This window comes from Bufo gargarizans, chromosome 7 (genome assembly GCF_014858855.1).
Source record: "Bufo gargarizans isolate SCDJY-AF-19 chromosome 7, ASM1485885v1, whole genome shotgun sequence".
Lineage (NCBI taxonomy): Eukaryota > Metazoa > Chordata > Amphibia > Anura > Bufonidae > Bufo > Bufo gargarizans.
Window position 1 is genome coordinate 124078417 of NC_058086.1, and position 16927 is coordinate 124095343.

The 16927-nt window shown below is 41.7% G+C and overlaps 1 protein-coding gene across 1 annotated transcript in view; it reads right to left on the minus strand.

The window, feature by feature from the left end:
• Positions 1–16927, minus strand: part of KCNT2 (potassium sodium-activated channel subfamily T member 2) — a 1405312-nt gene that overhangs the window by 206311 nt on the left and 1182074 nt on the right. The window contains exons 23-25 of the mRNA XM_044301880.1: positions 16349–16450; positions 8259–8342; positions 5039–5167 (exon numbers count right to left, since the gene is read on the minus strand). Coding sequence (XP_044157815.1) covers positions 5039–5167; positions 8259–8342; positions 16349–16450 — 315 coding nt within the window. The remainder of the gene's footprint in view (positions 1–5038; positions 5168–8258; positions 8343–16348; positions 16451–16927) is intronic.

Sequence of the window (16927 nt, forward strand, 5' to 3'; positions counted from 1 at the left end):
CTAATGACAATCCCCGTAGGACATGTTGACTAATCTCTCAATTTTAAAATCAGTTTGAGGGTTTAGTAAGACCGCAGAGTGCACCTGGCTTTGCTATCATTTTGTTATATTGTTATATTGATTATCACATCCACACAATTGCTACCTTGTGTAGGATGTCTATTGTGGTACTTGTGGTTCGCTGCGGGCATCCTCCACCGTATGCATTTTTGCTGGGGATTGTCATTAGCAATGGGCCTGTTGGTACTCTGGCACACATGGGTGATTTCATGTTAGGCTGCCTTTACTGCGACCCACGTGTTATACGAATTTCAGACAACATGGTTTACTGATTGTTCACCCTTCTCGACCCCCGCTACAAAGAGAACTTCTCATCTCTCATTCCTGTGGTGGAGAGGACGAGCAAAATGGTATAATACCAGAAGATCCTTGTTGAAAAATTGCTCCTAAAATTTCCACCTGACAACGCTGGCTGCAGAGTCAGTAGTTCCTTGGCCAACCGAGGAGGGGAGACAAGGGGAACACACAGCAGTTCAAACAGAGGCAGGGCAACACTCTCCAAAACCTGGGACAGTTTCATGACACCCCACCAGCACCCTCACCCTGATGCGCTGCCTAGTTTCAGAAGGAGTGAAAATTTTTGGAAGATGGCGAAGGAGTACATAGCAGACTGTGTCAGCGTCCTTAATGATACCTCAGTGCCTTACAACTACTGGGTGTCCAAGCTGGACACGGGGCACGAACTGGCGCTCTATGCCTTGGAGGTGCTGGCCTGCCTTGCCGCCAGCATTTTGTCTGAGCAAGTATTTAGTGCTGCTTTTGGCTTTATAACAGATAAGCGTATCCGCCTGTCAACTGAAAATGCTGACAGATTGACTCTTATAAAAATTAACAAGGCCTTGACTGACCATAACTTCTCGACTCCACCAGAGGAAAGCTGATGATCATAAAGGCACTTTAAATGTGTTATTTATAATGTACTGAATACAATGTATTCCCATGCACCCCTTCCAACACAAACAAGGGTATATGGTTGAATTTTCTTTTTTCTCATCCTCTTTCTCCTCTTCCATCATATCAACATGCTTATTTGTCGCATATAATTTTTTACAGGGTCAGCTCACCAGCAGGCCCTCATCTACAATGTTTTAAAGGGTCAGCTCACCAGCAGGCCCTCGCATATAATATTTTACAGGGACAGCTCACCAGCAGCCCCTCGCATATAATGTGTTACATGGTCAGCTCACCAGCAGCCCCTTGCATATAGTGTTTTACAGGGTCAGCTCACCAGCAGGCCATCACCTACAATGTTTTACAGGGTCAGCTCACCAGCAGGCCCTTGCATATAATTTTTTACAGGGTCAGCTCACCAGCAGTCCTTCACCTACAATCTTTTACAGAGTCAGCTCACTAGTATGCCCTCGCATATAATATTTTACAAGGTCAGCTCACCAGCAGCCCCTCGCATATAATGTTTTACAGGGTCAGCTCAGCAGCAGCCCCTCGCATATAATGTTTTACAGGGTCAGCTCACCAGCAGGCCATCACCTACAATGTTTTACAGGGTCAGTTCCCCAGCAGACCCTCGCATATAATTTTTTACAGGGTCAGCTCACCAGCAGTCCTTCACCTACAATCTTTTACAGAGTCAGCTCACTAGTAGGCCCTCACATACAGTATAATGTTTTGCAGGGTCATCTCATCAGCAGGCCTTCGCATATAATGTTTTACAGGGTCAGCTCACCTGCAGGCCCACACCTAAAATCTTTTATAGGGTCAGCTCACCTGCAAGCCCACACCTAAAATCTTTTATAGGGTCAGCTCACCTGCAAGCCCACACCTAAAATCTTTTATAGGGTCAGCTCACCTGCAGGTCTTCACCTAATTATTACCAATAGGTAATTTGCGTGCATGCGGCCTTGCTTGGATGTGGTAGACGTAGCCATTTCTCAGGCTACCTCTCAAACACTGATTCACCGTTACCCGTGGTCATCATGGTTTGAGATGAAAATAATATCTAAAGTGTATAGGGCAGACATACGAATGGATCTTCGCCGTCACAGGGACGTGGAATCAGCCGCAGGTTATCTAGAGTCACCAAAGCAGCAGCAGGCCCTCACCCATAATGTTTTAGATGGTCACATCAGGCCCTTGTTCCAAATGTTTTTGAGGGTCATCAGCAGGCCATCAATCATAATTCTTTAAGACTACATATGATGCAATCCATTATGTTTAACAAAGGGTGTATTGGAGTGCCGGTTCCTTGTAATTTTTGGCAACCCTTTCACTTATTGCATAGCCTTTCTGAGTGTAGGAGTCCCACAACATGAACAATTGTACCACAATGTGAATGAGGTTCTCCTTTATGTGATATACAGGTTGTATTGGAGTGCCTCTTCCTGGTAAATTTTGGCAGCACTTGCACTTTATATACAAGTAAATATACAATAAAGAATGTTTCCTAACAATTTTTCCTCTAAAATCAATTTTAACTTTGGTTTTGTGTGTATTATTGTCAGTCTGTAAAAGTGGCGTACTACTCAGACAACATTGTTCCCAGCAGCGACCTGGGAGTCCAAGTTTCATCCAGACATCCTCCCCATGCTGTTGCCGAACCATTTTGGTGGGGTTTCCATCAACTTCTGATCTTTTCCTCTGAACCAGGCATCCTCCCCTCTTCAGAGCAGGGGGTGCCTGGTTTAATGCTCAGGTTCTCCCATTGACTTCCAATATACTCAGGTGATCGGTAGAGCACCCAAGCATCCCGATGTGTACGGCCAGAGCAACCAAGCACTACGTCCCCTGGTGGCTGCCGAAGGAAAATCCGCAATAATTTACCTACCGGCGAGCACAACTATAACTGCCTCGTCATACTGATTATTACCCTAAAGAAGGAGCAAACAATTGTGTGAGCGTATGCTACAGAATAGCCTATGGTGCAACAAAAGAGCTTACATTACTTTAACTCTACACAGAATTTCCCCCTTTTCCTTAATTGATAGTGTAGCACGTGCCTAAGAATCACTCCTGGGCAAACACATTAAACTGGCTGGAGTCCCTGGGAAGTTTATCAGTTGTGCAGTGTCCGTTTAAGTTATGGAGCACAGGGATGAATGATAGCAACACTTTCGGCCTGACACAAGATAAAAGCCCTAACTATCTAACTACAGGCCTTAACTGAGTCTCTGGACACCAAACTTGCTATAAGTTGCATGCACAATATTACTGACCCCGGTCTGTACTGTATCCACTGGTATCCCAGGTATTAAAATCATTGGCGGGCAGTGCTCCCCCCCCCCTCCCTGGTATTAAAATCATTAGTGGGAAGTGCGCCCTCCCCCTCCCCCCCATCATTGGTGGCAGCAGCAGTTCCGATTGGAGTCCCAGCAGAGTAATGCTGATGCTCTGATCCGTTACCATGGCAGCCAGGACGCTACTGAAGTCCTGTCTGCCATGTTCAGTTATTTAGCAGCATTATACTTACATACAGTATTCAAACGTTAAGAATGGTTTCTAAATCTCACAGGTGTATAATATTCAATTCAATCTGTCAACCTACATACTATGCGATTCCAACCCTCTCCCTCACCTACACAGACCAACACTTGAACTGCCTCGAGATGTACAGACACAAATTTTTTACAAGTATTTCAAGTAATCACTCAGAGATGTAAACCGCTATCCTTTGTATTGTAAGACATACATATATGTTATCCCTAACCCCAAAAAAAAAAGTAATAATAAAAAAAAAAGTCTGGAGTTGCCCTGGACTAGTAGTCCACATTTTCACTGAAATTTCAAATCCTAACTATCCTCTGGATGGTAAAACACGTGTAGTACAGTTTTGAGCTTATTCCCCCCTCAGAAAAAAAATACAGTATTTCTGATAAAATGGCATAAAAAATAAATGTCCTTGCAGGTACCGTAACAGCTGCCACTGTGTTATAAGGCAGTAAATGCAGCTAGAACGTACTGTCAGGCACCCCCAGCCTCAGCTCCTCACTTCTCACTCCCTGGCTGACAGCTTTCCCTGCCTTGCTCTATTGTACACAATTATTCTTCTTTCTGGATTTTCCCTTTAATGTCCTGGCAGTAGAATAGAAGCTTGATTGTCACTGTACACTGTCCCTAAGATTGTTTTCTGTCACATACTGCATAGACCCATCCAACCTCATTCACAGCCCAACACTTCCCTGCCTGCTGCAGCACTGATAGGCTCATACAGGCTGTCTGTCAGTCTGTGAGCCAATCAGGGCAGGCCCTCCATTCTCCCACTTCCTCTCATGGTTATGTGAGCATTCTTCTTCTTACTCCCTAGTGTTTTTTCCTGCCAACAAATTCAGAAAAATGGAGCTGCACAGCGTTTTACTGGATTTGTCCTAAACAAACCTGAAAAGCCTCTGGTTTGTCTGTAGGCCGCAAATTTGGGAAATTTTATTACAAACTGGTTCACTCATCATAAGTCCTCATTTAGAAAAATAAAAAACCTTCACTAAATTTAACAAACATGCAATGCTTAATACATTTGACACAAAGTATGGCAATGCAATCAGGGGCTCAGTTCCAGGAGTCTGAGAAAGGGGCCCAAAGTATCTTGTTGGCTGCCAATGATATTGTGAGTCACCACTAATCTTCCATACTCTTCTCCAGATAACAAGAGCTACCAGTATATGGGATTTTAAACTGTACAAAACATACTAATCCCTCTTTTCTTTCTACCAGATGGGCATGTGAGTGGAAATGCAAATACAATGATCTTTCTGCAATCTTATGATCATGTCCACCAGCTTGCTCATATTATGGTACACATTAAATGATGTACAGGGGCTGTGGGGCAGCATTTGGGTGCCCTGATCATTTGAATGAATGTTTCCACAATATTTCAAATAGCAGCCATATTTTAATATTGTGCATTTACTGTATCATATTCTGCTAAGAGAAGAGTGACAAGTTTTAAATGACTACAATATAATGAATCGAAAGTGTAACTCAGCAGTGCATTTGCCGTATCTGTAGATGAGGAGCTTTTCATACAAACCTCAGATGTGGTAAGTTTTTGGCTCTCTGTTCTGTAGATTCCAATTGGAATGTCTCCGGATGATGAGCAAAGTTTCTGGTAAAGTCTTCCATATGTCCTGATCCATAAATCATCCTCTGTAATTCTCATCTGAAAAGTTAGCATATTATATGTTTTATTTTGTTTTATTTATTTAAAGAGGACCTGTAACCTCTCCTGACATAACTCGTTTAGTAACAACTCAGATCCCCAGGAAAAAAAAAAAAAACATGATTCTGAAGCATGACTCTATGCTATAACATTCCTTTACCATTTATACCACTGCTTAATCATTCCACTTCTAACAGTATAACTTTGTGCTCGTTCGCGATTCGCCGAACATCGAGCCCGCCATATTCTTTTACATTGTGAAGAACTTGACAAATCCATCAGGTGGTACAGGACAGCCAATTGAGACATTTCAGCACATGGACATACCCCCTACCTTATAAATAGACCTGATTTGGCCGCCATTTTACATGCAGTCTTTTGCCAGTGTAGGGAGAGGTTACTGTGTGGAGCAGGGACAGACTGTTAGAGACACCAAATGCTAGCTAATAGGGCCACAAAAGTCTGGTATAGGTGTGCTATGGATAGGTGTGCAGTACATAGGGGTGTAATACACTTATAATACACTTTCTAACATACAAAGCATATTATAGTGGATTTGTATGGTGCAGCAGTGGTGAGCGGTTCTGCTGCGATACCGCAGCTACACAGAGTGATAAACGCAATTAGAAAAAAATATTAAAACTGGTGTGATATACCAATCGCCCCCCAAAAAAAACTGATAGAAGCGGGGTGTTATATACTAATGATATACATTCTTTATAGTGTATTTGGGTACTGCAGCATTTGTTTGCGGTTTTTCTGCGTTCCCTCTGCTACACACAGTGACAAACGATATTGGAAAAAATAATTATAACTGGTGTGATATACCAGTCGCCCCCCAAAAAACTGATTGAAGCAGGGGTGTTATATACCAATATACTTTCTTTATAGTGCATCTGAGTACTGTATAGTGCATTTGCTCATGCGCGTACCCGAAAATTATATTGCCAATATTTTGCATTGAAAAAATAATAATAAATGGAGATTGCAAATTTGAATAATACATCTGGTATGTCACTGTCCATGTTGTTGGGACTATTTGTGCACTTCTAATAATTATTTCTTGGCTGCAAATATGAGCTGAAGGTTTTTAGGGGTTCGCCTGCCATTAAAATGAATGGGACCCGCCGCGAACTTGCGGTTCGCGAACATTTGAGTGTGTTTGCGAACCGTCCCGGCAGATGTTCATCCATCACTAACAGTATATATATTCTTTTTCTATATATATATATATATATATATATATATATATATATGGAAAAAGGTCAGGCAGCACTCCTCCAAATGCAGATACAGTTGTATGGGTGCCCGCAGCGGTCCTTCGATACAGGACAGAATCAGCAGACAAGGAAAATCCGCAGCACTCCTTCAAGTAAAGTCCTTGCTGATATGTGTGAATAAAATACACACTTTTTTACTTGAAGGAGTGCTGCGGATTTTCCTTGTCTATATATATATATATATATATATATATATATATATATATATATCTCCTTATCTTTACTGTTGACTCAAGATATCCTGAGATGACCTTCTTTGAGAAAAAAAAAAAACTTTTGTGATACTTTCTGGTGTTGCATGACATTTTTTATTTATTTATTTTTTCAAAGCTGGCCACCTCAAGCCACGTATCTAGGTACTTATCTTGGCGATTCCAATTAGTCCTGCCCAAGTCACACTGCTCATTCATTCAACCAAATGGATTATCTTGTTCTTTAAAATTGATGGCCTATCAATAAATCTTAGGCTTATATTACACTGGTAGATCACACAGGTGATTGTCAGAAGGGAATCATTCCTTCCCAGAAATCACCTGCATTACATGCAGCGATCTCTTCCTTAGTATGGGGATGAGCGATCACTAATGCCATTGATCGCTTCCATACTGAATCATTGTTGGCCAGCGACAGGTTATAGTGTCTAATCACTATCAATATGCTGCTGGCAAACAAGGATTTTTAAACCTGTTGAAAGATTCCAATTTCCCAATGAATGAGCGTTTGCTCGTTCATCAAGTAATCGGTGGCAGTTTTACACTGCCAGATCATCGCTAACGAGCCTTCACACGAATGCTTGCTAGAAATGACCCGCAAGATTATCTGCCACTGTGATATAAGCTTTAGATTGTTGAGGGTCCAACTCGCAGCATCCCCAACATCAGCTGTTTGCAGAGTCTGTTCCATTATTTACCAGACTCAGCTCCTTATTTAGGGGTGACAGTGCCTGGTATTACAGTTTCTAATGCTTCATCCCATTCAAGTAAATATGAAAGAGCTGCAAAAGTATGGGGCAGGGCTTGGTGAGCAAAGAAACAAATGTGAAGCCCCTTCAAGGAGATGATCAACCAGGGTTCTGAGGTCAGAATCTCACTGATCCAATATTGATGTCCTATTCAAACAATGTACCATTAATTGAAAGGTAACACCTTTAAGATGATCAGGCAAGACAACTATATGAGTTTATGACAAATCTTATGGGAGCTCCTGTCTTCTTTAAAGTCCGGGTCTAAAAATCTTCCCTATATCCCTTTTACTGTTATATAGTATAGCAGAAATAAAGAAACAAGTTCATCAAATCAATTTAGGGTATAGGAGACAGTATGAATAAATGAATGAATGAATGAATGAATAAATGAAGAAAGAATGAATAAAGAAATAATGCAAATACCACTGTGTTACTAAAAAGGGAGACCATAGCCAGCACAACTGTATACTGCACGTCCCCAAAATAGCATAGTGTGGCTTTAGGTACATTTATGGACTTGCAATTGTGTAAACGGAAATAAATATAAATGAGAAAGAAATCATTAGACATTTAAAATAAGGACAGATGGCAATTATTCTACGCTTTTTCAGGGGAGTTAATTAAAGCATGACAGTTATCTGCTTTGCCGAGGCACCGGAGTTACATATTATTTATTAGACTTATCTCTTACTTCTTCCCAGAAACTCCACTTATTAATAAAAAACATTGTCACAACAAGTTCTGTATATCCATGGGATACAGTAGTCTGAGTGAACATGTTTCTTTCTTCCTAGTCTACTAAAGATAATCCTGTAATTGCCTTTTAGCCATATAAATTGAAACTCACAGAACAAAGAAAGCCAGACCCTGGCGTGGTGTCCAGTCCCAGCAGCAGTCTTGTGATGGAGATCATATAGTCTTTCACAAATGACTATAAAAGAAAAGCCAATGTTAGTGTGTGGGATACAAATGTGCAATAATGAGCTTTACCATAATATACTATATAATAATATAATATATATAATACACTTTATAATATACTTAATAATCATATGGTAAAGCATACATAGAAATACATTCTAAAGAACACCTTCTAACAATAATGTGCAATCACACATTTATCTGTGCTGCCTATTGTGTTTTCATTTCAGACTGTATATAAGGATGTTTTTTTTTTTGCTCAACATTTTTAACAAAGACCAAAAGGTTTTTTTTTTGTTTGTTTGTTTCTTAAACGAAAGTCTAAAGTCAAAGTGACTGTATTACAGATATTTTGTCATTAATAGCACTATAGAGTATATATCTAAATGAGTGCTCTACTGTCCTTACATACAGTATGCAATGCAAGGAGGCTTAATGGCTCTGTACTAAGGTGTCTTATTATGTCCATATACTAAAGTAAGGGCTCCAAGACCTGGGGGTATCTTCAATTGTTTAATATGTTATATTTTACTATGTTGTTGTATCTCCTGTCGTCCACCAGAAGATGTGATATGGCCAGCAGTCGTTGGCATTAGGAATGGGACTAACCATCCCATTCTTCACCTCTTGGTAGGAGTGGGCTGGTCCTTCTTCTTGCCAGGAAGGGAAGTGCTAGTCTACATAAGGTTGAGTGTGGAAGAACAGTCTAGAACTCCTACCTCAAGGATCTTAGGGCCAGCACTATACTTCACTCTTCTGTGAAATCACTACTCCAGAGAGAGTGTGCAAGAATATCTGAGATGTGGCTTTCCCGAAAAGCATTTACAGTCAAGAGAGTGAGCAGCAAACCACAGCTTTCCCTTGCTGCAGGTGAAGGGATAAAGTTCAGACACCATTCAACTAGCTTACACACAGTCCAGACCCACTCAAAGCTTAAATTCCACAGTAGACACCATAAACCATAACAGCCTGCTTCCTGCAGTTAGCCATTTCAATGGAGAGACACCAGCAAGATGGCATACCTGAGGTGTCATTATCTGCCACTTTGCCAGCCACCATACTTCATCATCTGGGGATAGAAATTGCACTTTTTTCAAGCTATTGCTGGATATACTACGCATTATCTTTTGCACTGAGTAAATAGAGACTTTTATACTTTTAATTCTGGCCTGATTCCTTATATCAGCTTTTCAATACACCTATCCCCAGAAAGCAACATCCTAAAAGAGAATACTGACACATCATCTCATAAGGGCTACTTCCACTCCCATGATCTGCATAGGATCCTCAGCGGCCTGATGCACATCTGCAACATGCAAGACTACTAATTATGTTACACAGTACAGATAATGAAAACATTCTTATATTTTACATAACATTTATCAAAGCTGGTGGTGGCTGACAGCAATAAAGAGCAAACACCTACTATGGTCACTGTAGTACTGTTTTGTTGGAATTTTTGTCTGGAATTAGAGATAGGCAAATGTTCCATTCTACCTCAATCAATTGTGCTCTAATTACCCTTATATTTGGTATAAAACACTCTAAGGTCTCACAGGACTCATATTTCGAGAGAGAGAGAGAGAGTGATAGAGAGATAGAGAGAGAGAGAATGAGTACAGCCAATACTGATCTGCGTTTCTGGGAAACACATATACAAATTAGCATAATGTATCTTGCATCTGCTGGCATCAGATAAGCTTAGTGTTATTTTCTTTTTAGAAGGAAATTTAACTTGCATATCTCTGAGTTTCTGGGAAAAATATTCAAATAAGGGAAATCCATGACAATCTTATGAAAAGGCACTGGTAGAATAGTTTGAGGCTACCAATAGGGGAAAATGTCTGTGAAGGTTTTCATTTATCCAGGTCATGGTATATATCTGTAAAGAATAAATCAAGGCAACTGGACGTACTGTAGATTTCTTGAAAACGTTTCACTCATTCGTCCAACGAGCTTTCTCAATTCTGAGTGATTGTACAAAAATTCTGAGAATAAATATGTAACTGAATCCACATCTGGTAATTATACCCAGCATTGGGTCAAAGGTGTTGATTCCATTATCCTTATTGGAGTCAGTAGGTGATAAAGACTTCCCAGAAAAAGGTGTCAAGACAGCATTGTATGTGGCAGACAATAGATGTCTAAACCCCCACCTCTATTCAAGCTTGGCTTCTCCATTTTTACGTAGAGGAACAGGTCACACCTTTGAAGACAGTCAAGTACGTGTTTTGGATAAGGAGGCCGATTGGTACAAACGAGGCGTGAAGGAGGCCATCTACGTAAAAATGGAGAAGCCAAGCTTGAATAGAGATGGGGGGATTAGACATCTATTGTCTGCCACATACAATGCTGTCTTGAAACCTTTTTTGATCATAAAATGTGATCAAAAAGTCACTCACACTTCAAAATGGTATCAATACAAACTACAGATTGTTTCTCAGAAAATGAGCTCCTAAACAGCTCAGTAGACATAAGTATAAAAAAAAGTTCTGGGGGTCAGAATATGATGTAATTTTTTATCAAAGTATAAATTTATTTCTACACTTTTTAGACATAAAGAACTTATACATATGGTGTATCTTTGTCATTGTACTGACCCAGAGAATGAAGAGCAAAGGTTCAGTTTTACCATAAACAAAATGCAGTGGGAACAAAACCTGTAAAATGGGGGAGGAATTGCGTTTTTTTCCAATTCCACCCCATTTGGATATTTGTTATGGCTTCCCCAGGAGACTTTAGGAGACAGTAATATTAGATCACATTAGCAAGGAGGCCTGGACAGCCGCGGCTGCTGCTATGAAGGGGCCCTGAACACGATATTTAACTAACTTGAAAATAAACTGTCACACACGCTGCCGGGGCGCCGGGCCCCGAAGCAGCTGCTTCCCCGGTAGTTACGCCACTGTATAATGTAATCCATATGCTTTACAAGTATATATCAAATACTAGGGCTATATATATATATATATATTTATATATACACAGTACAGACCAAAAGTTCAGACACACCTTCTCATGCAAAGAGTTTTCTTTATTTGCATGACTATGAAAATTGTAGATTTACACTGAAGGCATCAAAACTATGAATTAACACATGTAGAATTGTATACATAACAAAAAAGTGTGAAACAACTGAAAATATGTCATATTTTAGGTTCTTCAAAGTAGCCACCTTTTGCTTTGATTACTGCTTTGCACACTCTTGGCATTCTCTTGATGAGCTTCACTTATTCAAAATTGAAGGCATACTGAACCAGCATCTGCATCTTGCAGCGGAATGCTATTCCATCCAGTTTGCGTTTAGTTGGACCATAATTTTCAACAGGACAATGACCCCAAACACACATCCAGGCTGTGTAAGGGCTATTTGACCATGAAGGAGAGTGATGGGGTGCTGCACCAGATGACCTGGCCTCCACAGTCACTGGACCTGAACCCAATCAAGATGGTTTGGGGTGAGCTGGACCGCAGAGTGAAGGCAAAAGGGCCAACAAGTGCTAAGCATCTCTGGGAACTCCTTCAAGACTGTTGGAAGACCATTTCAGGTGACTACCTCTTGAATATCATCAAGAGAATGCCAAGAGTGTGCAAAGCAGTAATCAAAGCAAAAGGTGGCTACTTTGAAGAACCTAGAATATTACATATTTTCAGTTGTTTCACACTTTTTTATGTATATAGTTTCACATGTGTTAATTCATAGTTTTGATGCCTTCAGTGTGAAGCTACAATTTTCATAGTCATGAAAATGAAGAAAACTCTTTGAATGAGAAGGTGTGTCCAAAATTTTGGTCTGTACTGTATATATTTAGGCTTACGAATATAAGGGCTCCAGAAGAGTTAAAAAAAAATACCCAGAGCCAGAATGTTAGTAGCACCACCAGCTTTCCTTCCACAAGTAGTGATAGGCCACAGTTGTCTCTGGCTTCGGTAAGGTGCAAAATTATCATTGAGGAGAAAGATGATATTGTGGATTAGATGGCTCACGCCTACTCTCAGCCTCAGCAGGATTATGTGGTGGTGGTTTAGGAGTCTGACACCGTGCCATGAAGCCAGGGGTCACAGCATTTCTTCTGTTCCTTCTCCTTGTTGCCCCAGAGAAGGTTTTCCATGGAGTCCTCTCAGTCTGCACTGCCCCTTCCTAGTGTGGTGTTTTTATTTTCCCTAAGAAGTGGCAGGAAAACAACCATGTGGGCAGACAGTCAAGAGAGCCTCTCTGATAATGACTTGTGTTAGAGGAGTCACTGTTTGGGCTGTCCTGAGAAGGAGGTTCAGGAGGAGACTGGGGACCCCATGCATAACTATGTTGATGGTGGTGGTAATAATGGCACCCATGGCATTGCTGGTGGGGGAGGCAACAATGGCAATTGGGGAAAACACATCGCAGGGGAGAGGGACAAGGAGCCAGAGGCAAATCCAGAGTGTGGTCTCGGGAGGGGCACTTCCAGATTATTTTCTGTCTGCCGCCACAAAACAATGGTGCTTATGGAACAGACTACACGGTGTAGAGGTATAGTGTATATTGTGTGGCACAGTGTATGCTATATGTGTATAACAAACATTTCACATGAAAACTTACAGTTACTTGGCTTGGCCCTTGGGGATCTCGGACGCCACTTCAACACTGGCTGGGGGCTCGGTGGAGCTGATATGTTTTATCCTAATGAGAAAGATTTCCTAATAAGGAGAAGGTGCAGATGGATAGCAGAGCAGGGAGAGTCTGGTGCTGCTACTAGGCGGTTCATACCATGGGGGAGTAATAAAGCCCCCCATAATGCCCCCCCCCCCAGTAGAAATAATTCTCCTTATAATGTGACAGTGCAAAAAAATGCCACCTTGTAAAGCCCCCAATTGAGCTAATGTCCCCATAGTGCCCCCATAATGTGCCAGTATAAAATACCCGTATAGAGTGCCTCCAGTAAATGTCCCCATAGTTCTCCTCTCCTCCCTTCCTCCTAGTGCCCCCCATAATGTGCCAGTATAAAATCCCTCATGTCCCAGTAGATGTCTCAGTGTCTCCATAATGTGTCCCAGTATAAAATTCTACTGTACAGAGTCCCCCATATAAAATACCCCTTCTTTGTGGCCCCAGTAGATGCCCCTATAGTGCTCCCAATAATGTGCCAGTAATAAGTGGCCCCAATTAATGTGCCAGTAATAAGAGCCCTCAATCATGCACCAGTAAAAAAAGCACTCCCCCCATCATGTTCCAGTAATAAAAGCACCCCCATCATGTGCCAGAAATAAAAGTACTCCCCAATCATGTGCCAGTAACAAGAGCAACTCCCCATTCATGTGCCAGTAATAAGAGCCCCCTATCATGTGCCAGTAATAAAAGCACCCCCCCATCATGTGCCAGTAATAAGAGCCACCCCATCACGTGCCAGTAATAAAAGCACTCCCCCATCATGTGCCAGTAATAAAAGCACTCCTCCCATTATGTGCCAGTAAAAACAGCCCCCCATCATGTGCCAGTAATAACAGCCACCCCATCATGTGCCAGTATAAAGAGCCCCCCATCACGTGCCAGTAATAACAGCCCCCCTAATGTGCCAGTAATAGCCCCCCAATGTGCCAGTAATAACAGCCTACCCAATTTGCCAGTAAAAGTATTGTTTTTATATATATATATATATATATATATATATATATATACGCTTATACTTACCTCCATGTCAGCATGGCGAAGCAGGCCTCCTCCGGCCTGTGTCCCGCACTGTACGGCCTCTGATAGGCTGCTGGCCTAGTGTCTACAGCGTATCAGAGGAAAGGAAAGGGACACGCCTCTCCCTCCCCTGCCACAGCACAGCCATCTGTATCGCTGTCCTGAGGACGGTGATACAGGTGACTATGGAGATGAGTGCGTCCAAGCGCTCATCTCCCTGTGTCCTGCCACCCCCCACTTCTGAGCAGGGCCACAACACCAGCTCGGGGAGGCGGGGAATTGACCCGTTGCCACCCTCCTGGATCCGCCAGTGCAAGGAGCCCACCATGATATCTCATAGTCTGATAAAAGCATTAGGGAGAGAGAGGACTCCAATGAAGATTGTGTGCTGGACAGGACTAGGAGACGGATTGGGGTGCTGATAAAGAGGCAATATCAGTGGAGAAGGGTGGTGGCAGCAACTATAAGGAGCAACCAGGGACACCTCTGCTTCACGATCTGGAGATGCTGCTGAAACTGTGGGTGGGTTATGCCCACGGCTAAGCCCAGCTTGGTTGTCTGTAGCTCTGTATGAGAAACTCCTGCATGGTGTTTTTTTCTCCACAAGGCAGGCACACAAAACCACAGCCTTGTGCAAGATGTGCAGTATTAAAATAAGCTGTGGCTGTTCAGACCAGGACCGTCTTTAACGCGGGGCAAAAGGGGTAGTTGCCCCAGGCCCAGTTGCTCATCTGGGGCCCAAGACATCTGCCTCTTGAGCCCCGCTGGCCACTCCCCACAAATTATTTTTTATCCCATAAGACACATTTTCCCCCTGCATCTTATGGGGTGAATACTAATCAGCGCTACCATTATGGAAGCGCTGGTTAGTAGCGGAGGACCAGAAAGCGGTGAAAGCTCTGTACTCACCGCTTCCTGGTCCTCGGCTGTTGGCTGTGCATGTGCAGTGGCTGCACAAAGCGTGGCCTCACACTGTACGCAGCCTTCACAGCCGACAGCCGAGGACCAGGAAAAAGTGAAAGAGCACTGGTGGTGAGGAGCAGCGGCATCCAGGAGCAGGAGACTGTTGCAAGAGAATGCCAAGAGTGTGCAAAGCAGTAATCAAAGCAAAAGGTGGCTACTTTGAAGAACCTAGAATATGACATATTTTCAGTTGTTTCATACTTTTTTGATAAGTATATAATTCCACATGTGTTAATTCATAGTTTTAATGCCATCAGTGTGACTCTACAATTTTTATGGTCATGAAAATAAAGAAAACTCTTTGAATGAGAAGGTGTGTCCAAACTTTTGGTCTGTAATGTATAGCCAACCTACTGCCTTGCATGTTGTATGCTGCTTCTGCTGCTACTATTGCAGCCACGGGCCTCTTATTATCCTACCCTTTCCACATCTACACTACTGCTTCCAAATATAATGGAGAATTTTTCTAGGCACATTTATAACAAGCCACTTTTTCTTCTAACAGTCATCACTTGTGTGTGGCATGTGGACAGTCATTCTGACCCTGTCAAGGCATAATGTTTGGACACTTGGTCCCTCAAGCCAGTTTTTTTTAATGTTCTTTTCTCACAACACACTCTCACAATTGTGTGTTTAAACATCATCTGCCCTTGATAAGGGAAAAATTTGGGAAGCTTTTGAATATGAAAAGCATAGAATATGTGCTGGCATGGTGTGTTTTTAACCTCGCTGTATGTTAACTCCATCAAACGTGTGTTTACCCATAGCTATGTATGTCACTCAGACATCATTTACTTTGCTATCATTACATTCGAGAGCTAGGGGAGAGAGGAGGAAAGAAAAAGAGAAATTTATAAAAAAAAGTCCTAGGAGACTAGAGGGTGTCATATTTTCAGCCACTTTTCAGCTACTTTGGTTTGGTCCAAATGGATTTGGGTCTGAACCAATTTTTTTCAAATTCAGCAAACCTGAACCAAACCGAATCTCAAGTGGTGATAATAAAATTGTTAGTTATTCATAAATACTTTTCAGTGTGGACTGACTTTGTCTCTATAGGTTTTGTATATTATAAACAAAGCTGCATCAAATTTTAACATCACTTTCAATGGCTTTGGTTGCGTTGTGTCAATTTATAGTTTTATAAAACGCTGCATTTAACGTGTTAATAGTCAAGTTAATGTTTTTTGAGTTGGGTGGATGGTTGAAAACGATATTCTTAGGCCATTCATCTGGCTTATAAAATCTTAAGGACACATAACCATATGCACCCTGTATATTTAATTAAACGTGTATATGGGAGCAGAGCCTTATTCCCAAATAATATAAATTGTTTAAAATGACACTGACTGCATATTGTAATAGATTTTCCCTTTATCGATATGAAATACCTGATATAGCAATGTATCTAACATGCTGATACTGAATACTCTTCCAGCAGCAAAAGGAAGGCGAAACATGAATGCAAGATTCGATCCGCGTTCTCTCTCTTTCTGAAAAAAGAAATGATAAAAAAGGAAATTAACATATAGTATGGAAAATAAAATTGCATTATTAGTGGATCAATGAGTTCAGCGCAGTTTTCTCTCTTGTATGCCATTGTGTAAGGCCTCATGCACACGGCCGTTGCCTGGCAAACAGCGGGTCCGCAATATGCCCCAATTAACTTCCATAGTGTTTCTGTACATGCATCCGCACCAGAAAAAAATGGAACATTACATTTTTTACGGTGTAGACGGATCACAGACATTGCAGTCCCCAATGAACGGAACGGCCGCACAACGGCTGTGTGCATGAGGCCTAACGATAACAGTTGGAGTCCAAGGTTGGACGTAGCAGCTACTGTTAGCAAGTGAAATACTGTGTTCAGTTGAGGTGTCTGCTAGGCAAAGCAAGGAGAATATGTTATCTTTTAACCTTGGATATAAATATCAGAAGACCTCCAGAATATTTTTGACATTATGTTATAA